This window comes from Myxocyprinus asiaticus, chromosome 3 (genome assembly GCF_019703515.2).
Source record: "Myxocyprinus asiaticus isolate MX2 ecotype Aquarium Trade chromosome 3, UBuf_Myxa_2, whole genome shotgun sequence".
Classification (NCBI taxonomy): Eukaryota; Metazoa; Chordata; class Actinopteri; order Cypriniformes; family Catostomidae; genus Myxocyprinus; species Myxocyprinus asiaticus.
The window spans coordinates 38,524,199-38,549,480 of NC_059346.1; the positions used below are offsets into that span (position 1 = coordinate 38,524,199).

At 37.2% G+C, this 25,282-nt stretch overlaps 1 protein-coding gene across 2 annotated transcripts in view; it reads left to right on the forward strand.

The window, feature by feature from the left end:
- Positions 1-25,282, forward strand: part of LOC127424434 (death-associated protein kinase 1-like) — a 114,279-nt gene that overhangs the window by 78,006 nt on the left and 10,991 nt on the right. For both annotated transcript variants that reach the window (XM_051669660.1, XM_051669667.1), the window contains exons 9-20: positions 525-570; positions 685-774; positions 1,268-1,360; positions 3,996-4,115; positions 5,922-6,020; positions 7,686-7,784; positions 8,975-9,073; positions 13,004-13,201; positions 13,434-13,631; positions 14,420-14,518; positions 22,010-22,087; positions 24,007-24,223. In XM_051669660.1, coding sequence (XP_051525620.1) covers positions 525-570; positions 685-774; positions 1,268-1,360; positions 3,996-4,115; positions 5,922-6,020; positions 7,686-7,784; positions 8,975-9,073; positions 13,004-13,201; positions 13,434-13,631; positions 14,420-14,518; positions 22,010-22,087; positions 24,007-24,223 — 1,436 coding nt within the window. The remainder of the gene's footprint in view (positions 1-524; positions 571-684; positions 775-1,267; positions 1,361-3,995; positions 4,116-5,921; positions 6,021-7,685; positions 7,785-8,974; positions 9,074-13,003; positions 13,202-13,433; positions 13,632-14,419; positions 14,519-22,009; positions 22,088-24,006; positions 24,224-25,282) is intronic.

Genomic DNA, 25,282 nt, shown 5'->3' on the forward strand with positions numbered 1-25,282 from the left:
ATTCCTATTTTAGTTCCACATTGGGCTACCAAATTCCATCACTTTTGTAGTTGATTGTTCTCATTTAGTCCTTATTTACACCATACACTGACCTCATACATTTCTTTTGCCTTTTAAATGGGAACTAAAACCAGTTCCATGGAAGTCATTAACACCTTTCGGTACTTCAGCAAAATGCGTTATTCACGGCATAAATTCTGTTTAAATCAGAACATTGTCATGAATGCTGAAATGCAACATTCCATTGTACAGAGCGCAATCCCACCTTTCCTTCTGTGTTTTCTGCAATGAACACTGTGATATGCATACTTTGATTTGTAGATTGAATGCTCTGGAATTCCTCCAGAGGTTGTCGAATGTGCTTATTGGTAGCAACTTATAGTTTGACTGAAATGTTGACAAAGAATGAAGATGACGAGAGATTATCAGACTTCCTGACTTTTGTTAATTTTGTCTTAATTTTGTAAATTATCTTAATGATAAATAACACAAATTAATTTTCTTATTAATGTTCATTTTCACAGAAAAAGAATGACAATCCTGGACAGTCTTCAACATCCCTGGATTAAGGTTTGTCTAACAACCACAGCATATATCAAGCCATTATAAACCAGCCTCCATTGCCTTAAGATTACGATGTGTGTAATTTGCCTTTTTTTAATTGTATTTTTTGTATTTATAAAGCCAAAGGACACACAACAGGCACTGAGCCGTAAGGAGTCGGCTGTGAACATGGAGAAATTTAAGAAGTTTGCTGTCCGAAGGAAGTGGAAGGTGCTTTCTTTCTCTATTTTTTTTTCTTTTTTTTTTTTTCATTTCTGTTTTTAATGCGAGTTATGTTTCAGACAGAAAACATCATGTTTTATTATGAGAATTTCCTCTATTTGAAATGTGAGCAGTACTAATACTTAAGTGTTTTGGTTTTTTTTTGCTTGTCTTGTTTGTTTTTGTTTTTTTTATGATCAGCATTTTGTACCTCGCAAAAATAAGTCACGCTATCTCCTCACACTATTTAAAGCATACAAAACAATACATACAAAACCCTAGCAGCTATGGAAAACCAAAGAACCATACACACATTTACAATGCCCTCAAGTGGAGAATTAGGTTAATTTAGTCAGTTAGCATGTTATTTAAAAAAAACAATTTTCATCTACTTGACAAGCTTTGCTGTGTTTGAAGCTTCAAATTACAAAGCCTTTTGCAAACTCTACAGAAGGTGTCACAAATAGCCTTGTTTCTTGTTTATTTTATGTCTCTTCCTCAGCAATCGGTGCATCTCATCTCCCTGTGTAACCGGCTCTCCCGCTCCTTCCTGTCAAGGAGCAACATGAGTGTGGCACGCAGTGATGACACACTGGTAAGAGCCCACAGTTCACTATTCAGGAAACTTACAAATAATATATTTCTGTAAAGAGACATGTTGAATATTTTTTCATAATTCGAAGGAAATACCAAGTGAAATGATCTGAAAATCAACAAATAGACTAGAAACCAAACACAAAAGTGTTGTAAAATTCAAAATAAATAATAAAATAAATACTTCTATGTATTGAATCAACCTCTGTCCCATTTAATCTTAATACCGTGTCCTAACCAGACGCAATGAGCCAAGTTTCCAGCACAAAGCAATTTGTCTTTCCACTCTGACTGCGAAACTGCTGCACAACATGACACAATCACAGCCAATCAGAATATATTTTATGTTTAATGCTCATGTATGAGGTGCAGGATTTGGGGCCGATGAGAGTTCACATTGGGTGTTGCTACCCAGCACAGCGTTGCAGAAATAGAAGCCAATAGATTGAGAAATGTCATGCTGCTCATTGCTCACTATTGTGGCTGGTTAGGACAATAAAATCCTTTTTTGGTTTAACACATTAAGATGCATGAATGCTGATTGCAGTGAAAGTTTGTTAGTAACTTGCCATGAAGTCAGAAGACTTATCCAAACTAATACCATCACACATGCATTGACACACTCGTACAGTCATGTGGTGTTTTGCATGATCTTTCTTTATACCATCCAAATATTTGCTTAGTGATGTGTGATACATCACTAAACAAAAAGAGTCACTGACATTATGCTGTATAAATTATCTAAAGTTTACAGCTGACTTTCTCATTCTCTTTGCTATATCATGTTATATTGCCATTCAATTTTTTACTCCCTCATACACTCAGCTCTACTTCTGCCTTTAAGAGACAGTTAACCCAGAAATGGAAATTCTCTCATTATTTACTCACCCTCTTGCACCCCCAGATGTGTGACTTTTTCTTCTGCAGAACACAAATGAAGATTTTTAGAAGAATATCTCAGCTCTGTTGGTCCATACAATGTCCATACAAAGTGAATGGTGACTAGGCCTTTCAAGCTCTAAAAAGCATATAAAGGCAGCATAAAAGTAATCAAAAGGCTCAAGTGGTTTAATCAATGTCTCCTGAAGCAATTCAGTTGGTTTTGGGTGAGAACAAACCAAAATGTAACTCCTTTTTCACTATAACTCTTGACCACAGTCTCCTTGGCGATCATGATTTCAAGCTTGATTACACTTCCTAAAGCGCCATCTAGCGCTCTGCGCATGTGTCAAGCACTAAGAAGTGTAAGCAAGCTTGAAATCATGATCGCCAAGGAGATTGCTGTCAAAATTTATAGTGAAAAAGATTAGATTTTGGCCTGTTCTCACCCAAAACCAACTGGATCGCTTCAGAAGTCATTGATTAAACCACTGGAGTTGTAAGGATTGCTTTCATGCTGCCTTTTTATGCATTGTAGACCTTCAAAGTTCTGGTCACTATTCATTTGCATTGTGTGGACCTACAGAGCTGAAGTCAGAAGTTTATGTGGTGACATGACACCTTAGAACCAGTCATGCACCACAATATGTTTTTTCTAAGGAATAGATCTCTACAGAAGAAGAAATATAACTAGCAAGATAGATGGATAGATACTTTATTGTCTTTGATTTTCACTCAAATTTACAAACAAGCACAGAAAGCACATAAAATCATATAGGAGTATCGCAACCTGTGAGATACTGCCTAAAATTGTTTTCTTCAGAAGCCTTTGGCTGTTTTTTTCCTAGTGTGTGTAGAGTGTGTTAAAGCGTGCATTCTATGTAATTGGATACACTTGTCTAGTATTAGCGTAAGTGTATGTGGGTCTGTCTTGGTTTTATTCCAATATACTCCTTCACTAAGTAAAGGAATTCTGCTCAGCCTGCATGGCTGCACATACAGATCCTCTCTTCCTCTTTCCGTCCCTAATGGCCAGTCAGTAGCCATGTTTTTTAGTGTTCGGACCCGTGTGTCAGATCTGTCAGATGCTGTTTGGAGGTGATTGGGTCAAATGACCGACTAACTCGCGTTGAGCAGTAAAGAGAAAGCGTTGTCTGTGTTTTGCCCCTTGTCTGAATTATTCAATAGGATTAGGACTTCACGCTGTGTATTTGATGATAAGACTCACTGTAGTACTACTGAGCATAAAAGGATTTGCTCAAACTGTGGCTGTCAAAAGAGGCCTGCTGTTGTTGCTTTTTTCTCCAAGCTTGTTGTTTTATATCCTTAATACTGTCATGTGGGTTAAGTTGCGTCACCCAAGCCGATTATTGATAATTGTTTGATTTTTTTTTTTTTTTCTTTATTTCAAATTATTTTATTCATCAATGAGCTATTTATTTAAATTAAAAGTGACATATTTTTTTTTCTATTTTTAAATGCTTAGTTATCTTTTCACATTAAGCTATGATAGGGGAAAGTAATTTGATTTTAGATTGACTTCCAGAAGATTGTAAACACTTTTGTTGATCTGTGGTGCTTTCAAATCATTGCTCTGTTTGTTCAAGCAAACATTTCAACTCCTAGCCAACCAATGGTGTGAGTTTGTCCTAAACTTTGGGTCAAATGTATGATGGCCTCAAACTTTTCAAACTGAAATATGTAAAATGTGTGCTTGCAGAATGTGTTTTAGTCTACAGCGTTTTGTTTTTCAACAGGATGAGGAAGACTCATTTGTGATAAAGGCTATTATCCACGCAATCAACGACGACAATGTTCCAGGCCTGAAACACCTGCTTGGCTCCCTAACAAGTTATGATATCAACCAACCCAACAAGGTGAGTTAGACATTGCAATAGATTGCAGACTTACAGAGATGTGACACAGGCAAGGTAAAAGACAGAAAAAGTGACAGCCGTGCTTATAAACTTGAAGACTGAGTAACTGATAAGGGGTCCTGAATGACATTCCTAGTGACTGGTGACTTGGACTCAGTCCAGGTGATCAGTAGCCACACTGAGCTCGATTGAGCTGATAAGTGTATCAATGTCACTGTAGGTTGCTTTGTCATTTTCAGTGTGTGAATAAGAAAGAGTAATTGGACCGCATCACAACCACAATGCAAAAAGTCAGAAAAATCTTTTTGTCATTTTCCCACTACAAATATCTAAATATCCTTATAATGAGATTAATATACATAAAAAGCAAAATTGCGTAAGATATTTAGACAATATATATTCATTCAAAAGATTCAATTTTGAATTAAGTTTATTTTTGTTACCCCTTTTGCATATTGTTTTAAACATAAATCTAGCCAAATTTAATGAGGTTTATGCTTTAAATAAAAAATAAAATAAAAAATAAATTTAAAAAAAGATAATTGCTATTGGGGTTACAAAAATAAACTTAAAGGGATAGATCACCCAAAAATGAAATCATCATTTATTCACCCTCATGTTGTTCCAAACCTGTTTTAAATCAACATAGTTTAGAATTAATCGTCTTGTGTTCTGTGGAAGAAAGAAAGTCATATAGATTTAAAACAAAATAAGGGTGAGTATATTATGACCGAATTGTAACTTTTGGGTGATCTAAACCTTTAATTCAAGATACTTCTCTGAAAACACTTCTTAATAACTTTTATAATTTTGCTTATCAAGTACATATATGTCATTTTAGTAAAACAAGACAAAATTGACTTTTACAGCGCTGTTTGAGTTTGGGTGAACTTTTGCTTTGCAGTGTCACAGCTACAATAGAAGTTTTGATAATTCTGAAGAATAATTGTTTGGTTAATTACCAGTTTCATACTAATCAGTTTGGATATGCGCATGGTAGTATAAGTGTAAGGAAGGATATGTTAGGTGTGTTTGTGTTGAGACAGGAAAAGTGATTGTGCTTGTGTAGGAGGAGGGAGCATGGCCGGTGTCCTGAAAATATATGCTACCTGTCAGGATGTGCTAGCAACGCTATATTCGCATAGTTTTGGGGTTGGGGTAGGGTTAGAGCTTAGTACAGCCTTACACCATGTCAAACTATCTGATAGTTATGCTGGTAGCACATCCTGCTAGGTATTATCTGCCTGACAAATTGTGCTGCCTAGGTTTTTCATGCTGTTGTAGTACATACCGACAGGTACTCCCATGCCTCCCGACATGTGCTACCCATGTTTAAACTTTACATATCACTGTTTCTACTGCTGGTAGCACATCCTGAGCTGGTAGCACAGACTGTCAGAACACTGTGTTTGATGGAACTGCATCTGCTCACTGATGTGAATAGACAAACGTGCTTTTAATTGCATTTCTATCCATGTTTGTGTGTGCTTGTATATGCACAATGAGAATCATCCCCACGACTCATGCATTTATTCATTCAGTTTATCACCATTCTGGAGAAAGGATTTCAGTCTTTTAACCTCCAAGTATTTTTTACCAACCAGTGGGATCACTCTGCACCAATTCAAACTGCTGTAGATAACAAATGAATCAGGCTAATTTAAATTAGCCTGTTCACACTGACTCGGAATCACAGGCTCATTTAAAACCGCTTTCCAATGCGACAAGGAGCTATTAGTGCCTTGTTATATTGAATGCAATGATTGTGTGTCTTTCTGTTTGTCTGTGTCTGTTTGCATACATCAGCATGGAACCCCTCCACTCCTGATCGCAGCAGGATGTGGAAACGTCCAGATCATTGATGTGCTAATGAAAAAAGGGGCGGATATTCAAGTACTTGATAAGGTGTAGTACTCCATTGTCTCAAACGATTGACGTACAACATATGTATACCTTGTTTTCTCTTCTTAATGTCCCATTGTCAGAAATGGAACAGTCTCTCATAGTCTTTCGGTTCAAATACCGCAAACACAGGGATTTCCTGCAATTAAATTGCAAATTTAATTGTATAATTTATTTAAATAAAAACATTTCTATTAAGATGCTTGTGTCTTCATGTCACTTATATTTTATATATTCTATTAGGGGAAGTATACAACTGTGGCAGATATTGTTATATGTTCTTAATATTTATTTATTTATTTATTTATTTATTTTATTATTATTATTTTTATTTTTTTCAAAACAAATAACAGCAACATTGGCCTAACACAGTAAAGAAGAGACATCCATGGTCTTATGTGGTTATGGTCTTACTATTTCAAATGCCACAGGTAAACTACAGAAGACTATGTTAAGGGCCAGTGCACAGTAAAATAAAGGGCTTTAAATACTTAAATTATTGACCAAGCTATTGGTTATCCTCCTGTGTAAAATCTGTTCTGTTCAATCTAAGATTATGAAAAAGCAAATTTCAAGAGATGAATACAATTACTAAGAACCTTAGAAAAACAGTATCTGTTAAGGATAGGAAACAAATATTTTTATTAAATCCACACTCCCAACTCAGTAAAGGGGTCTAGTCATGGATACAGTCAAAATATTCAAGCAAGCCCTATAAAAATAAGGTGTTGAAGGGATAGATCACCCAAAAATGAAAATTCTTGCATAATTTACTCACCCTCATGCCACCCCAGATGTGTATGACTTTCTTCTGTAGAACACAAAGAAAGATTTTTTTTAATATCCTTTTGTTGGTCCTTTCAATGCAAGTAAATGGTGGCCTGAAATCTGAAGGTCCTAAAAGCAGCATAAAAGTAATCATATGACTCCAGTGGTTAAATCCATATCTTCAAAAGTGATACAAGAAGTGTGGGTAAGAAACAGATCAATATTTAAGTCCTTTTTTACTCTAAATCTCCACTTTCAATTTCAGATGTGAAAGTGAAACTAAACTGTGCCACATGTGACTTTCAGTTGTGAAAGTGAAATAGAAGATTTATAGTAAAAAGTAATCTTATGGATTACTTTTATGCTGCCTTTATATGCTTTTTGGACCTTCAAATTTCTGGTCACCATCCACTTGCATTGTAAGGACCAACAGAGCTGAGATATTCTTCTAAAAATCTGCATTTGTGTTCTGCTCAAGAAAGAAGGACATACACATCTGGGATGGTATAAGGGTGAATAAATGATGAGTGAATTTAAATTTTTTCTGGTGAACTATCCATCCAGAAGCTGAATTTAAAAACGTTAGATGCTGAGATGATGATAAAAAAAAAGAAATGTGCTCTTATATCCGTTGTAAACATAAAATGGAGTAAAGTAATTATGTTAATTGTGATTGTCTAATCAGCCAATTTCACTCTACATCACGGCCGTGTATGTAAACTACCACTAAAGACCCTGAAATACTACCACTAGAACTATGTAAAACATGGTTAAAGAGTAATTTTAATAGTACATTGGGACATAATACTCATTAGAGATGGAGCCAACACCAAATATACAAATCAGCTGCAAATACACAAAAATGTAACCTTTAGTAAAACATGCCATTCTCTTCCTCAGACTGGAGCCAACGCTATCTACTACGCATCCCGACATGGCCATGTGGGGACCTTAAGATTCCTGCATGAAAAGAAGTGCCCTCTGGACATCCAAGATAAGGTGTCTCCATCTCTCACACACACACACACACACACACACACACACACACGCACAAACACAACAGTCACAACCCCAGGGAAAGGTCCAATTAGATTTTTTAAAGGCTTTCCCCGTCCGGCACCTTTTCTTCAGAGAACCTTTCCCGCCGAGTTCACATGCCTGTCTACTTCCAGTTGGTAATTTGCAGTTGCTATGGTTACTCAGTTGCCCGAGGTTTGCCATTGTATGAAAAAATGGTTGACTGTGTGTTGACTGCCTCACTGGAGGTGAAGAGTGCTCAGTCAAGCGAAATCGCAGGGTAAAGTGTTGTTGAGTTGGTCTGGAGTGCCATACAGAATCACACTTTGAGTGTTCGCAACTTCATTATGAGTGTAAATTGAGTTCTTAAAGTGGTCTCCACAGGCTGAATAGTTGCTAGCAGGAGCAAGTTACCAAATGATGTTTACTGTGTTAATATCTAGAGCACCCTGCTGAAAAAAATGGCTTAAACCTGACTAAGCTGGTTTGCTGGTTTTTTGGGCACTTGACCAGCTAAACACCAGCTAGCCCAGGCTGGGAGATCAGCTTAAGACCAGCTTTGTCAGACTGTGACAACAGTTTACCGGCTCACTCTTTATTGCCTTCTTTAATTCTTTTTGAACATTACATTTTGATTGATTTTCACAACACAACAAAACAAGTGTGTGTTTCATAGATACTTACAATAAAAAAATCTGGGTAGGGGCGGCTCTGTATATGATCAATTACAGATGTAAAGAAATGCATTTAAAACATACAAAAATACCAAGAAATACAAAAATGCACCAAATTTAAAGGATATGAACAAAATTAAAGTATTGTACACGCATGTTCGACATACAAGGTCTTTCACTCAATGTTGCTCTCTTTAGATTATTGGAGACTTGTTTTGGCAGTTCTCAGCATACAAGGATGTCTTCCTTGAACCAGGCACATGATGTGTTTACAAAGACTTTTCTGTTGCTTTAACCCTTCTTTGGCATCAGGCTGTCTATTGTAGTCACGTGCTGTACCCCAATGCCTGTTTTGCAGTTTTGATTGTTTCTCTGATGTACAAATTCACATGGACATTGCATTTTTGTCTATTGTTCAGATCATCAAAGTTTAATAATATTAATAAAATGCTTGCTCATCATGGAATTATGTGAGTAACATTTTACATTCTGTTCTAGTCTGGAGAAACTGCTCTGCATGTGGCAGCTCGCTATGGTAACATGGAAGTTGTCCAATACCTTTGCAGCATCCATGCCAACCCTGACCTACCAGACCGGGTATGTATCACACAGACACACACACACACACACACACACTGATCTACACCACAGTGAACAGCTTTTGAGTGTTTTTACACTAATTTGATTAGCTGCGTCAAATTGCATACTGTCAGAGTACATACTGCATTTGATGAAGAATGTACCTCTCAGCTGTTAATGAAGTACATCCTTTAGTTATGCAGGTGAGTGGTATGAATAAATTCCCTGGCATACTTCAGCAGGGAATGTATGCATTGTCCCGTGGCCTCAATATATGATGCTGTAACAGCAATCGTGAAAATAATTTACTCCAGTTTTGTTAAACAAGTACAATTTACCCACAAGGAACAACTTTCTTGGTGTAAATATAGTGCTTATTATGGTTTAAATAAGCTGTCCAACTGTTTCTGCATCATTTTAAAATTCAGTGTTTTGAATATGATGTCTCAGCTTCCTTTGTATTATGGAATGTTAATGTGTCCAGTGGATGCAAACTTAATAATTTTGCAAGATGCAGTAGGTCTCTTAGATATTTCTCACCTACTGTTTTATGCATACTTAGGGTTTTGACATCCTGCTCATTTGAAATACTGCTTTTGGCAGACTATAAAGTAAGGAAGTATGCATATTTGGATGCAGGGATTGTTTATTTATATAACAAATTATAAAAATGATACCACAAAATAGGTATTAAAGTAAACTTTAATCATCAACTTTGAAATAAATACTGTTTTAATTCACAAATACTGTCCTTTATATTGTAATTTTTAATATACACTGCCTGACCAAAAATAAGTCGCCAATTGAATTTAAATAAGCAGATACTTAAGAGCTGTGATTGGATCGGATCATTATTGCAGTGATTAATATGTTTCAGCTGGCAACAATTCTTTTAACCCTAACTGATGCAGTGTGTAGCTTCTCATTTCTTAAACAACCATGTCAAAAGACGTATCCCGTGGTCGTGGAAAAGATGTTACTGTTTTTCAGAAGGGGCAAATTACTGGCCTGCATCAAGCAAAGAAAACAACGAAGGAGATTTCTGAAATCACTGGAATTGGGTTAAGAACTGTCCAAAGCATTATTAAAAACTGGAAGGATAGTGGTGAACCATCAGCTTCGCAGAAGAAATGTGGTCGGAAAATAATCTTAAATGATCGTGATTGGAGAACACTAAAACGCTTGAAGTCACAACATAAAAAAATAGTAGAACTCACGGATATGTTTAATAGTGAAAGTAAGAGCATTTCCACATGCACAATACAATGAGAACATACAGGATTGGGACTAAACAGCTGTGTGACCACAAGAAACCCACTTGTTAGTGAGGCTAATCGGAAAAAAAACTACTTCAATTTGCTAGGGAGCAACAAGATTGGACTGTGGAGCAATGGAAAAACGTCATGTGGTCTGAGTCCAGATTTGCCCTATTCCAAAGTGATGGGCACATCAGGGTAAGAAGGGCAGCACATGAAGCAATGCACCCATCATGCATAGTGCCCACTCTACAAGCCTCTAGAGGCAGTGTGATGATCTGGGGTTGCTTCAATTGGTCAGGTCTAGGCTCAGCAATGTTATGCAGCAATAAAATGAAGTCAGCTGACTACCTGAATGTACTGAATGACCAGGTTATCCCATCAATGGATTTTTTCTTCCCTGATGGCACAGGCATATTCCAGGACAACAATGCCAAGGTTCATCGGGCTCAAATTGTGAAAGAGTGGTTCAGGGAGCATGAGGAATCATTTTCAAACATGAACTGGCCACCACAGAGTCCTGACCTTAACCCCATTGAAAGTCTTTGGGATGTGCTGGAGGAGACTTGAGTGGTTTGACTTTCCCTTCATCAGTACAAGATCTCGGCCAAAAATGAATTAAACTCTGGACAGAAAATAAATGTTGTGACGTTGCATAAAGTTGTCGAAACAATGCCACAATGAATACGTGCTGTAATCAAAGCTAAAGGCGGTCCAATGAAATATTAGAGTATGCAACTTTTGTTTTGACCAGGCAGTGTACTTGCAAGAAACAAATAATTATTTACCAGAGAAATTGCTTCACCTCAGACACATTTGATGGCAGTGGAAAATGTGAGCATAATACATGGCTTGTAAGGGCTGACATGAGAAAAGCACAACACAGCGAATGGTTGAAAACTAATCATGTTCCTGCCTCACTTCATTTGTCCAGCACTATCAGATCTCAGCAGCGACTTTAATAAGCACACAGTCCCAGTCCTTTTAGAAATATTACTCACTGGGGCATCCAGTGATTCATAGGCAAAATGTCCTAGCTGAAAATTGTTTTATTTCTGAGAAGACTTGCTATTAAAACCAGAATGTGCTGCAAATTAATGTGAGCTTGAGGCACCACTTCAGAGAACTGAAATAAGCACAGTCTTTTTTAAGAGTAGTGTGTGTGTGTGTGTGTGTGTGTGTGTTACCAAGTAGCATTACAGTTAAATTATTATAACAATAAAAAATATCTTGCATAACCAATAGAGCTGGGTAAAAATGTTGATTTTCCGATTCATCACAATCTTCGTTTGAACGATCGTGATATCGATTCTTAAATCCCAAGATCGATCTTTCACTCTATCTGTCAACCCTCTATATTCCAAGTAAATCACTTGCATGTGCATTCAAATCTCATGCTATGCGACTAAAATGTCTATCATTAGCTACTGGATGGAAAATGTTCCTATTCCTAGTCCAAAGACAAGATCCACTGATCCATTAGTCAATGAATAATAGGCCCTTTCCCATCTACAGTACTGGTACTTTTCCTTTAGTAACTTTTTAGATGAGAACTCGTACGAGGAACGGAAAACCTGAGGAGAATTTTCACCTGTTGCATTCGCATTCACATAGTTACCACCATGGTGACGTCATCTAGTATAGACAATTTTTCTTCTGACGTGTTTGGAACGTGAGATTTAATAGCAGCAACACCGACGGAGGACACCAGTATCGGAGTTACACATTTGTTAGGGCTGTTTTACATGAGCTTTGGCTGCATCTGAAAATGTAGGCAGCTGCCTAATCAGTTAATGGTTTAAACGACAGCATTTTTGGATGAATGGAACTCTAAAGGAACCTGATCTCTGAACAGTTTAAAAAGCACCTTATTTCACCCTACCTCCTTATACAGCCCCCTGAAGGCAGAAAAATCAGAGCTAAAAATCCCCCTAAAACGGTTCCAAGGAACTATAGTTCGACGAAAAGTACTAGTCCTGGGGAAAAGTACCTAAAACGGGCTTTAGTACCTGCAGTGGGAAAGGGCCAATACCCTTTGTGTTTTTTACAGTCAGTTGTTGAAAGCTAAAATGTTATCAATTTGATGAAAACCTAATGATAAAATATAATTTGTAAAAGTAATATTTTCGAATTGTACCTAGAAAGGTTGCCTAGAAGGTTCCTTTACAATTAAGAGCATTAGTTGATAGATAATTTATTTTATATGTAAGCAAAATGGACATTATAAAAGAAATGTACCCATATGAATTGATATCGAGATCAGAATCGAATCGAGAGCTTGTGAATCGGAATCGAATCGGGAAATCTGCATCAATATCCAGCCCTAATAACCAAATTATTATGTAGTATTAAATACTTTTTTTTTTTAAAGTTGTTGTTTTTAACAATAAAAGACATATTCCATCCAGCTTTCACAGTTGCATCCCTCCCATTTATTATATATAATCTCCTGCTCTGTTAAAAGAAAACTAATATTCAGGTGCCATAGCTTGAGGCAGGCACAACAATGCACTTTAAAATTTAATATTGTTTAATTCATTAAAGGTGTCATGGTTTCAAGTTAATTAAGAGCAATTTATTAAGGCAAATCATCTTGACACAGACTAATGTTGTTTTTTAAATAGGTGCTCTCAAGTTTACTCTTGACTTTTTGGTTTTCCGAATTTCAAAGACTGTTTTCATACCTCCACAGGAGCATGAGACACCTCTGCACTGTGCAGCCTGGCACGGTTACTCCGCGGTGGCCCGAGCTCTGTGTGAGGCTGGCTGTGATGTCAACGTCCGGAATCGTGAGGGTGAGAGCCCGTTGCTCACTGCATCCGCCCGCGGTTTCAAGGACATTGTGGAGTGTCTGCTGGAGCATGGGGCGGACATGGACTCTGTTGATAAGGTGAATGCTTTACAACGTTTTGGTCTATTATTGTTCATAAAGATCAGCAAGTAGATGATCGAGATTTTAAAGTAACTTGCTGTTGGAGAAGGTTATTTCATCCAGTGAAACGTTAAAAATGAAGTGTGTAATTTTCGTGCAGCAAATAGCATCAAATGGATTTGCAAAAAAAAAGGTGCCTGTCAAATTAAATGATTGTGCTTAACGGTGTGTGTAAATGTATATATTTCAGGATGGTCACATCGCTCTACATCTGGCAGTGAGGAGGTGTCAGATTGAAGTGGTTAAGTGTTTGCTTAGCCATCACTGCTATGTGGACCACCAGGATCGCCACGGCAATACGCCCCTTCACATCGCCTGCAAGGATGGCAACTTGCCTGTTGTCATGCAAATCTGTGCTGCTAAAGCCAATCTAGACATTCCTAACAAAGTTAGTTTTAAACAAGGATGAGTAACAGCTTTTTAATTAAATGTGTTCTTTGGTCAAAGCGAGGTTTGTATTGACACAAATCTGTCTTACTCAAGTATTAAAAGGGATACTACACCCAAAAATGAAAATTCTGTCATTATTTACTCTATGTTGTTCCAAACCTTGCAGAATGTTCTCACTCTGCTTCAGTCTCCATTGGCATTCATCTTTTTTCCATACAATAAAAATGAATGGTGACTGAGGCTAACATTCTGCCTAACATCTACTTTTTGTTCCACGGAAGAAAGTATTTCGGGTTTGGAACAACATAAAGATGATGGCAGAACTTCAGTTTTTTTGGTGAACTATCCCTTTAAACATCCTACTAGATAAAAATACTTGTAGACCTTTTTCTTTTCAGTATTATCAATCTAGAATTGTCTTCCATTCCTTTTTAATTCTAATGTCCTATCAGTTTCAATTTTCCTGAAAAATTTAGGAAATGACTTTGATTGCCACATTGTTACATGGCTGTCTCTCTGTGTGAAAATTTTAAATGGCATTTCCATTAGAGCAGGCAGAAGATTTGTGTTCCTTATAACTGAGGGCTTTACAAGTCAAGAGGAACAAAATTGTGTAAATGTGAAATTGAATCATCAGCATTTTTGTTCAGTGACACGTTTTTCACACTTCAGCAGTTTTCTGTCATAAGTGTTTTTATTCCTTCCCTTGTTTTTTAGTTACCATTTGTGATGAATCATAGTGAGAAAGAGAGTGCTTAGAAACATTTTTGTTTTATTTGTCTGTAGTTTGGAAGAACAGCTCTCCATCTGGCAGCTAGTAGCGGTGGTCTGGAGGTGGTGCGTCATCTCTGCGTTGCAGGAGCCAACACTGAGGCCATTACTAATGTAAGTTCGACAGCACAACCAGTTCCTTCAGGGTTTTGGCAAGATCAAATCATGAGTGCTGTTGTTGTCTAGTAATATGAGCTGTTGCATGATTAGAGTGTAGGCCTCATAGGTTCCCATTAATATCAAATAGTGATACTAGTAATTAATGTGTATTGTGTCAGAGCCGTGGCCCAGTGGGTATAGCTTGTGCTCATGGCATATAAGAGCAATGTACTCACAGGGACACAGGTTTTAATCCAGCCTGTGTCATGTTCCAGCCCCATTGCCTTTCTCTCTTCCTCCACTTTTCAGTCTACTTTCTACTGTCCTGTACTGTAAAGACAAAAAACCTATAAATAAAAAAATTTCCATGGTCATGGAAAATCAAATAATTAGAGCTGTCAAAATTAACGCATACGATTAATTAAAAAAGTTTAACGTGTTCCTTTTTCTTAATCGCGATTAACGCATTTATCATTACTACAACATAAACCAACATAAAAAGCTGGTTGGAAGGGCAGAACCTTTGCGATGTGTCTGCTCAGAGTCATTACACTGACAATTGCGCTGACACCCTTATGCGAATCATGAGCGCGGCTTCACGATTGCTGTGACAAAGTGGATAGCCACAGTCTGCTGATCAAAACTGTGGGGGATGAGAGTTTAAGAGATTTAATACCCATTTCAATTAATACGCAAACTGGGGACTAGTTCTTTCAATTAGTCAATCTCCAAATTAGACTTTAGTAAAAGATTAATGTTACTTGAATTGGTGCTATTTTAGTGCATTTCTATCTTTATACTGTGGAAGGCTTTGTTTGAAAAATGTTAATTAAGCATTATATTGTTACGTGTTTTGTTATCATTTTGACAGGAAAAAAAGTATATTTAGAGTAAAATTGCAGCACTTTCAAAATATGCGATTTAATTGGGATTAACTACAAAAAATTATGAGATTAATCATGATTAAAAATGTAATCAACTGACAGCACTACAAAAAATATAAAGTGTTTTCCATGCCTGTATAAAGTAGATATACTTTATATATTTCTAGTTTTTCACTGCTCTAAAATATTTCATCAGCTAGATATTGCTCTTATCTAGAGTAAAAGTTGCTCGCAAACCATAGTGATGTCCAGTTTGTCAATGATTCATTCTTTTGAGTAAGTTCTTTTCAATGCATTAGTCGAAACGGTTTACAAATCGGTCTAAATGATGATAGCAAATTGGACTGAATAAAAAGGATTTTTTTTTTATCTGTATTATCACAAACCTTTGGAACTTTCATGGAAAAGTCATGGAAATTCATTGGTCAAAAAGAATGGGAACCCTGAATATGTATATTAGCTCTGAGGTAATCTAGCCTCAAGAATGGTTTCATACACACACTAATAACTATCGCATATTCGTAATACAAAGCAAGGTACAGAAATCTCAAGATAAAAAAGCCTAGAAAAGCCAATATATTTTCTTCTTTGTCGGGGGATGGTAAGGAGAGAAGGGTGGGGGGGATGGGATCGGTACATCCCGCAAGTGTATGGAGTGTGTACACTAACCACTAGGCTTAGATGGATATACATAGAATAGTTCTTTTTTTCCCACACACTGTGTATGGGCTTTGTGTGGGATTTGTTTGACTGCTGTCGTCTTCTTGTTTGAGATATTGAGGTGAATCCCTAATGATCTGATACGCTGCCCTCATAAAACATTAATCAAATTGCTCTCTCTCACTCTCTCTCTCTCTCTCTCTCTCTCTCTCTCTCTCTCTCTCTCTCTCTCACTCACTCACTTTAAATACATGTTAATTTATCATTCATGACAGATAACAAATAAAGGTTAACAAAAAGCCCATTCAACCAACCGAGTCTCTTATGCCTTGATATAAAACAGCTTGTTGTAACAGCATTCTGTGGAGTCTATTTTTGTGCTCACAATATAATTTTCTTAATCACTATTTTTGTCTTGTCTTGTGAAAAATATTTGAACATCCTTATAACAATATAAATTTACTTGAATCAAAATTGTGTCGGATTAGACTTGTTTTCAAAGAATATATCCTGTAGTTTTTTGTTGTTTTTTTTTTTTTTTCTTTTTTTTTTTTCTTACCCCATTTGGCAAATTGTTTTTATCATTTAAGCTTAAACCTTACAAACTTTTGTTAGATTTATGCAACAAGAAACAACAATTTGCCAATGGGGTAAGTATAATTTAATTCAAAATACATTCTCGTAAAACAAGTATTGATGTCTCACGGCAAGTAAATGTATCTAGTTTAAAGGATGTTTAGAGAGTTTCACTGGAAAACAAGACAAAAATAATGATCAAAATTTATTTTATTTTTAATTTTTTTTGCAGTGTGTCAGTGTAGGTGCATGTGCTTACATCCCATGATCCTTCTAGAATGAATTCTTAAATTTTGATACAGGACGTGTGTGTGTGTGTGTGTGTGTGTGTGTGTGTGGAGTGCACCCATGTGCCTCGATCTTATATTTCCAGAGATTTGTGTTACTTCTGCACACATAAATTCTCAGCTGTATGTCTGTAATGTAAGAATTTACAGTCTCCTCTAAGCCGACAGTCTAGACCAGTGGTTCTCAACCTTTTTTTGATGGACGCCCCCCACTTCAATCCCAAAATATAAATATTTATAAGTTGTAACAAAAATTAATTATATTCCCTCACTCCCCTAATGCAGCATATGACAAATTTAATAGAGCTGAATTAGTGATATGATAAAATTATTTATCAATCTATTTGTGCCTAAAGTACAGTTAGTGTTACCCAGTAAATTCAAGGGTGGTGATTAACTGAATTAAAATGGTTTCCTCTTCTCACTGAGCTCGAGCTTTAAGAGCTTTGCGCTCACACTGCTCTGTCCATTGAGCCGTATCCATCTACAGAGCCATACAGGTGCATAAGCCAAGGTTGTGCCTCCGCCTGTGTATTTGACGCTGCTAAACCAGATACTTCAGATTCTTCGCTAGACTTCAGAATCAGATGAACCGCAGTACAAATGCGTACCAACCCATATAATTGAGAACCAACTGATTTACTCCAAGTCTAGATAAATGTTTTAATGCAAAGAGCCAATGTGCTTTTGAAGTCCTTGTGGTCATGTAGTGATTTGCCTCAGTCCGGGTTGCGGAGGACGAATCTCAGTTGCCTCCGCGTCTGAGACCGTCAACCCGCGCATCTTATCACATGGCTTGTTGAGTGCGTTGCCACGAAGACATAGCGCGTGTGGAGGCTTCAACCCATCCACTGCGGCAACCACGCTCAACTCACCACGCGCCCCACCGAGAACGAACCTCATTATAGCAACCACAAGGAGGTTACCCATGTGACTCTACCCTCCCTAGCAACCGGGCCAATTTGGTTGCTTAGGAGACCTGGCTGGAGTCACTCAGCACGCCCTGGGATTCGGGCTCCCCAATGCAAAGAGGAACTTGACAATAGATTTGATTATTATGACTGATCAACGCCACCCAATTATAACCTAACGCCCCCCTCTCTACTAATTTGCTCTCATCGCCCCCTTGCATCATTTGAACACCCCCTGGGTGGGGGTGGGGGTGGGGGGAGCGGTACTGCCTCCATTGAGAACCCCTGGTCTAGACTGTAGAGCATTACAATGCCTTCTCCATTTAATGAAAATGTGTTCATTTCTGCGAGCCCCAGTGAAGGACAACATGCTCCACCAAATCCCCAGCCAACTCGAACTAAAACAATCTCTGTTTCTAATCAATAACCCACACATCCCCGCACTCACACCCTCAAACCAATCTCACAGCACGCCACCTCAGTGTTAATATTTTATATCAGCTGATGCACAATGTATGTTACAGCACATGGGAATTTAAGAATCTATTATTTATAGTGCTGTATGTATGGGTCAGTGGCTTAAGAATGAAAAAATATGGCTTCCACATCTATGGGTCACCATAGGAAATTTATGTGGGGTGAATGTATTTGTTATACTGTATGTAACTTAGGGGGAAGTCACTTAGAATGAATTGCCCCTGCTGATAGCGTTGTTTATTTACACATGCTGTCTGCGTGTTTTAGCAGCCAATTCACTAAATAAATTATGAAAATTGGGTAATGGAGCAAACACCCAAAAATGTTGTGATGCAAAATTTACACATGACTATATTGTGCATTTAGAATATGGGCAGTTATAATGCTCTTTTCCATCATTTGATGAATTACTACTGTCTTGAACAATACAAATTGTCAAACATCTCTTTGTCCTGCTTTTCATTGGCAGTAATAGCACAACATTGTGGCAGGCAAATAGTGCTGAGTTTTCTGGATAAGGTATTAAATCCGCCTAATTTACTTAAAAGGGAGGCATGATTGCGCTGTAAGAAATGACAGTTACTAATTTAAATACGGCACAACACTATTTTAGCATATTTTGTGCCTGCTTAAACTGATTTGACAGGTGCTTCATGAATTATATGCAGCGATTTGCGGTGAAATAGCTCATGCTAAAGTGGTGCAAATGTTTAGTGAATTTGCCCCCCAAGTTTGAAAGTTTGTACCAGTGTTTATGATTTGATTTGTTCTTGTTCGTCTCTCTCTCAAATGACTACCATACAGTGAATTTTTCACCTCTCCCTTTCCAAGACAGTAAGGACAAGTCGTGGTCTCAATGTGTCAAACAAAAACTAGATTCTGTTCCCACACATTAGGATGCTTCATTCAGTATTAAAATGTTCAGGCATCTTTAATCTTTTAGGAGACAACAAGAAATCAATAAATAATTACAAGCACGTCCTCAAGGGGACACATGATGGGAGCTGGAGACAAGCGCACAGAGACAAAAAGAGTCTGCAAGAGAAAAAAATTAAAGAGAAAATGGGCTGTTTTGTTACAGCAGAATTTGTAGTCATATATCATAAACTAATTGAGGAAAGCTCAGTGTTTAATCAAGCCACATTAGATAAGAGTAATTACAGTGCAGCGAAGCTCTTCCATTACTATCCTTTTCATCTGTGCTTTAACGCCTCAGCTGTGTTCACCACATCATCTTTTGCTCTCATTTGCGTGCACGTACATGTGTGGAGGGGGGTGTGGGCTGTCTTTCAGAGGGAGACTGGTTAATTCGTCTCCATCGGTTTGAGGAGGAACACAGCTGTTTCTGGTTGTGTGGTTTGGAAGTGCTTGTTGCCCCAGGTGTTAGTTGTGTTAGACTGCGTATATGTATCTCGAGCTGTTAAATCATTAATGGTTTTGAGTCGAGGGCTGTGACTGCGGTATGTTTTGGGTAAACAGGTTTTTTTAGATAATCGAGACTGCCCTGAAGTTTGTTTTTAGTGCACTGTTGACTCAAAGTATTTTTTTTTCTAATACTAGGTTTTTACAGATTTTACATATGACCATGTGTTTTTGTGGTAAAATGCTTGCTTTCAGCATGGCCTTTCTCTGATAGTCACCAGAGATTGAGTATTATATTTGTGAAGAAGTTCAGCAGCGAGATCCTTTCACTGCTTGTTGAGAGTAAAAGTTTGGTTTGACTCATTCTGTGTCCAAAGATGAGATCCACCCAATCCATATGTCACTGAAAAATGTCTCTTTTAATACCCTTTCTGTTCTGTACAATCAGTTGATTAAAAACAACAAAAAAAGACTAATTTAATTATAAGCAAATATAGCACGAATGTGGTAAAGAAACACATCCTCTCTAGTTAACAAGCACCCACTGGCTGATGCCGATGTTGTGCTGAAATCTGACTCCCTGACAGATTTCTATTTCCCGCTACCTGATTGGTCCCTATCCCTGAATGCTACACCTACACCTTCCCCTAACCATAACCATACTAGTAAGTCAAAAATTGGCATGACACCTGTAGTCTTAATGACACAGTACTGATTTAGCATGTGTTCTACATATTAATGTAAATACTTGTAAATAGTAAAAATTATGCATGTAAACAATAAACATGTACCTCTTTATATATATATGCAATATAATATATGCAATTTCAAGACATGTAGGAACTGAGTTTGGACTGCACTGAGATAACCCGTGCTTTTGAAACGTCTTAGCGCAATGACCTATTTCACAGGAAAATAGCAAATTGTGCCACTTCATTAACATACAATACTTCTACAGTTTGCATGCATATAACCACAGATAGCGCAAACACTCCCACCCACGGCCACTTGCATTTTGCCCTGGCACAAAGATTGTACTTAGAATTAGCACTCTCACGAAAATGTAATAAGATGTTGCCCACGGTCATAGCACATAGCGCTGCGCCTTGCCCACTCCTGAAAATAGAGCCCTTGGAGTCTATGGCAGGTACTTGTACCATTTTAATATAGCAAAGATCAATGTTAATTGGAAAAAAGACTATAAACAGACCATTTTTGGTCCTGCCTGGATGCCGTGCTTCAAGAGGGCGACTTGCAATGGAACAAGCATCTGATTGCCTTTTGGACATTACATTTTCAATAAATTTTTGTACTGCCTAGAACAGGGGTGCCCAATTCTGCTCCTTGAGGACCACTGTCCTGCAGAGTTTACCTAATCAAAACCCACCTGCCTGTCATTTTTAAGTAATCCTGGAGACCTTGAAAAGCTTGTTCAGGTGTGTTTGATTAGTGATGGAAGTAAACTCTTCTGGAGTTGTCATCCAGGTGCAGGATTGGGCACCCCAGGCCTAGATACCTGGCTTTTATATACGATGATTGCTCAAGCTATCAAATGGACAGGGCTTTGCAACAAACGGCCAATAATTGAAACAGCGATGTATGTGATTGACAGCATAATGTACAGTAAATCATCGCTGTCGAGTGCAGGGTGTTCAGCGGCTCTGAAATATATGCACAGTTATTTGCCATCTGACACATTTATTTTAGCTTTCATTATCCTATAATTTTGCCTATTGCCATTTTTAAATGTTGCTAAACCAGTTTTGAGCTTAGTTAATTATTTATGTTTAAAGATTTCACTGTTTGAGTAGTAGTTTAAGGAGTTTTGGGAGCAACATTGTACTTATCCAATTTTAAAGTGCTTTATTGTAAAAACATTTTAACTGACATGACTTGAAGGCAGCATTACACACCTGTCATTTATTTCAGCCATAATACCTGCTGTTTGTCTCCGACATCTTTTCAAACATACTGTGAAGTTCGCTGTTGAGCTGTAAGGTGATATTCTCTCTCGTCTCTTTCTTTCTCATTTTCCTTTCTTAGCTTCTCACTTTCACTTTACACCTTCTACCCACAAAACTCATTCATTCTCTCTCTCTCTAGCAGTTTCTATCTGTCTCTCGATCTCTCTCTCTGTCTGCGAGAGCATTATTGCAGTAAGATGGACAGGTAATACTGAGCAGATCAAAGGCTGATGGTCTTTATTTATCTAGCTTTGCTCATTCATCTGAGTCAGTGGACACCAGATGGGCCCTGCATTCCCTGTAATGTTCTGTGCTGCAGTTTATCCATCACTGTCATTCTCTCTCTCTCTCACTCTCTCTCTCTCTCTCTCTCTCTCTCCTGCAGGATGGAAAGACAGCAGAAGATCTGGCGAATGCTGAACATCAGGAACATGTAGCAGTGCTGCTGGCCAAACTGAAAAAGGTGAGAGTGTTTCTTTATTATTCATCTCACTGACATTCAAGAGACACTCATTAGCATTACATCATTTATTTGTGAAAGCTTACACTATCCTTGTCTTTCATATGACACTTGCAGGAGATGTCAGTTTTACAGCCATAAACAACTATCATTGATTAGATAGTTCACCCAAAAATGAAAACGAATTTTTCATTCAGTCATCATTTACTCATTAATTTGCTTTCTTCTATGGAACACAATCAGATATGTTAGGGTGGTTGTTCTCATTGTTCTTTTCCATACAAATAAAGTGAATGGTGACCACTAGCTGACAGGCTCCAAAAGTGACAAAAAGTAACAAAGTAGTCCATTTACTTGTGAAGTAATTTCACAGCTTTTTGTGAGGAACTGAAATTTCAAAGCTTTATTCACTGATAATATTCCCCTTTGCTGTAGCACATTGGTGTGATTTGTAATTGCACATATTAAAATTAGTTCCATCATGATTGCTTATATAGACACATAATGACATTTGGCACCATTGACGTCGAACCTCTTGTGACACATCTTGACACGCCATGTTTGAATTTGTGAACAATTTGAGCTCTGCAGTGTTGCATTTATATCTGTAATATAATGTCAAAAATTAACTGTGCCTAGAATTTGCAGACATGTACTCTTGACATTTTCTCAACCACCTTCTTGAGGTATCACCCTGGGATGCTTTCTAAACAGTATTGAAGAAGTTCCCATCTATGTTGGGCACTTATTGGCTGCTTTTCTTTATTATTTGGTCCAAGTCATCAATTTCAAAAAAATTTTTTTTATTATTATTAATTTTTGTTTTATAATGAAATAAATTAATATGGTGGCACAATTATATTTTTGTCTACAAATCTATTTTCAAACATTTAAGCATACGCCTTCAGATCAAAAGATTTTTAAGATCATGAGAAACATTTCAGGCAAGTGTTTCAAAACTTTTGACCGGTAGTGTGTGTGTGTGTGTGTGTGTGTGTGTGTGTGTGTGTGTGTGTGTGTGTGTGTGTGTGTGTGTGTGTGTGTGTGTATATATATATATATATATATATATATATATATATATATATATATATATATATATACAGTATATTAGTGTATATCTAAAATTAATTCTGAAGTGAATGCCTCATGGGCTTTGTGTGCCGTTTTAAACATAAATGAGTTAATCTCAAAATTTGGCTGATCTCATTTAGTGTTCATTCTACATCAGTTTATTTTGTGTTTTGATCATTTTAATGCTTCAACAGCTCAGATTTGATCTACAGATCAGGTTTATGTTTTATCTATTAACCACAGACTTACTGTTTAGTAACAGGCAAGATTTTGAAGGTCATTTTGATGTCATTACCAGCCTGAGACCTCTTGTGAAAATGCTTTTATTTTGCATTTTGGGTGTCGAATTTCATAATTTCGTAGTATTTGGTATGTCCCCCTTTTGCTTTATTGACAACAAGCACTCGAGCTTTTAAGAATTTTCCAAAGAGCATCTGTGTGCTTCAGTGGGAGCAAGGAAATCTGATCTTTCATGCAAAGGATTTCACATGGTCAGTGTCATAAATGTGCTTATTTGAGTAGAGACATAGAAATAGTGCTAAATCTGATATATTCCTTCATTAATTCATAAATCCCAAAAAATTCTGTTTTTTAAATTCTAGATTTTCAGTGTGGTCTTAGATTTTTGATGCTCTTTATATGGTTATGCTTGCCAACTTACTATTTGCTTATGTCACAAAATGGATTATAATCAGTTAGCACATTTCACATGAATCCTAGCTATTAAGGGCCTATAAATTACACTCATTAGAATTCCCTACACATTCTTAGTCACATTATCATTGTGTCATTGGTCCAAATGTCACAGTGTAATGTGTTAATTTATTTGCACTTTGTGATTATTGCAGGACAACCATAAAACCATTTACATCCAGCAGCTGCGGCCTACACAGACCCTCCAACCTCGTATTAAATTCAAGCTGTTCGGCCATTCAGGAGCCGGGAAGAGCACTCTGGTGGAGTCTTTAAAGTGTGGGATCTTGCGGAGTTTCTTCAGGAGGAGAAGAACCAGACTGACCAATCCTGTCCGACACCCGGCCTCTCCTGTCAGCTCCAAACCTTCAGGTATGGTGATGGTTTTTCTCTCTGCATTTAAAGAAGCACTGGAAATTCTGCTTGGCAACTTCATTTGTTTTCTTCACCCATTCCCAAATTAACACATACAAGTCATCTTGTGCTATCCTTGGAAGGTGGAATCGCATCAATGTAAAGACTTGCTTATAAAGCTTGAATTTTTTTTTTTTTAAAACAAATGCTGCCACAGCAAACTGAGGAAGTAGTGTCAAAAAGGGAAAAGTTTTCATAAAGACCCAAAGTTCAGTGTAAGGCATTGATAGTGCTAGACATGCATCAGGGTGTGACTAACACATTGCAGGATATAAAAAATCTTTTGAGTCATCTGACACTCTCACAGTATTTCTCTGAACTAAAATGGTCATTAGCGCCTCTGTGTTTTTCTCTGGAATTTTATTTTTCCAGCTTAATTATTTTAATAATATATATTATGTCATTCTCACATACCCATTTTACACACTTCATTAAAGTTATGTTTCCTTCAGAAGTCTGTTTGCCGTAGCAGAAGAACAGATTGGTGCTGTCCTCTGACATACTTTTCAAATCGTATTATCAAAACTCCATTATCAGATTTTATTTGTAACATAATAAAGCAGAAAGTCAGAAGGCTGTATGTTACTGTAATTTGACCATGGGTAAGGGATGTTATAGGGCATGAAGCAAAGTTGATAAAACCTAACCCAATGGTACAATTAATGTAATGCACAGACTTGAATGGCTTACTGCTTTTATAAAATTCTGGCAACAGCACTATGGTATAATTATAGCAATTAACATATCTTTGACCAAGTAATATAGTTCATTCTCCAAACGATAGGCTGTTTACAGTTGTTGCATTAATATAGAATGCATGGTCATATGTGTGTGTTTATAGTCATTTTACAGTATCTTCAAACATTGCTTATCCAATCAGTAGAATTGGAGCTACCTGTTTGATGACTGAATGTACAACCTTTCTATTACCAGCCCAGATCTTTAACTTCTAGGCCACACTAGCCCTATTACAGAGAAATGCTTAACTTATGCAACAGTATTTGTCCTGCAGAGCAA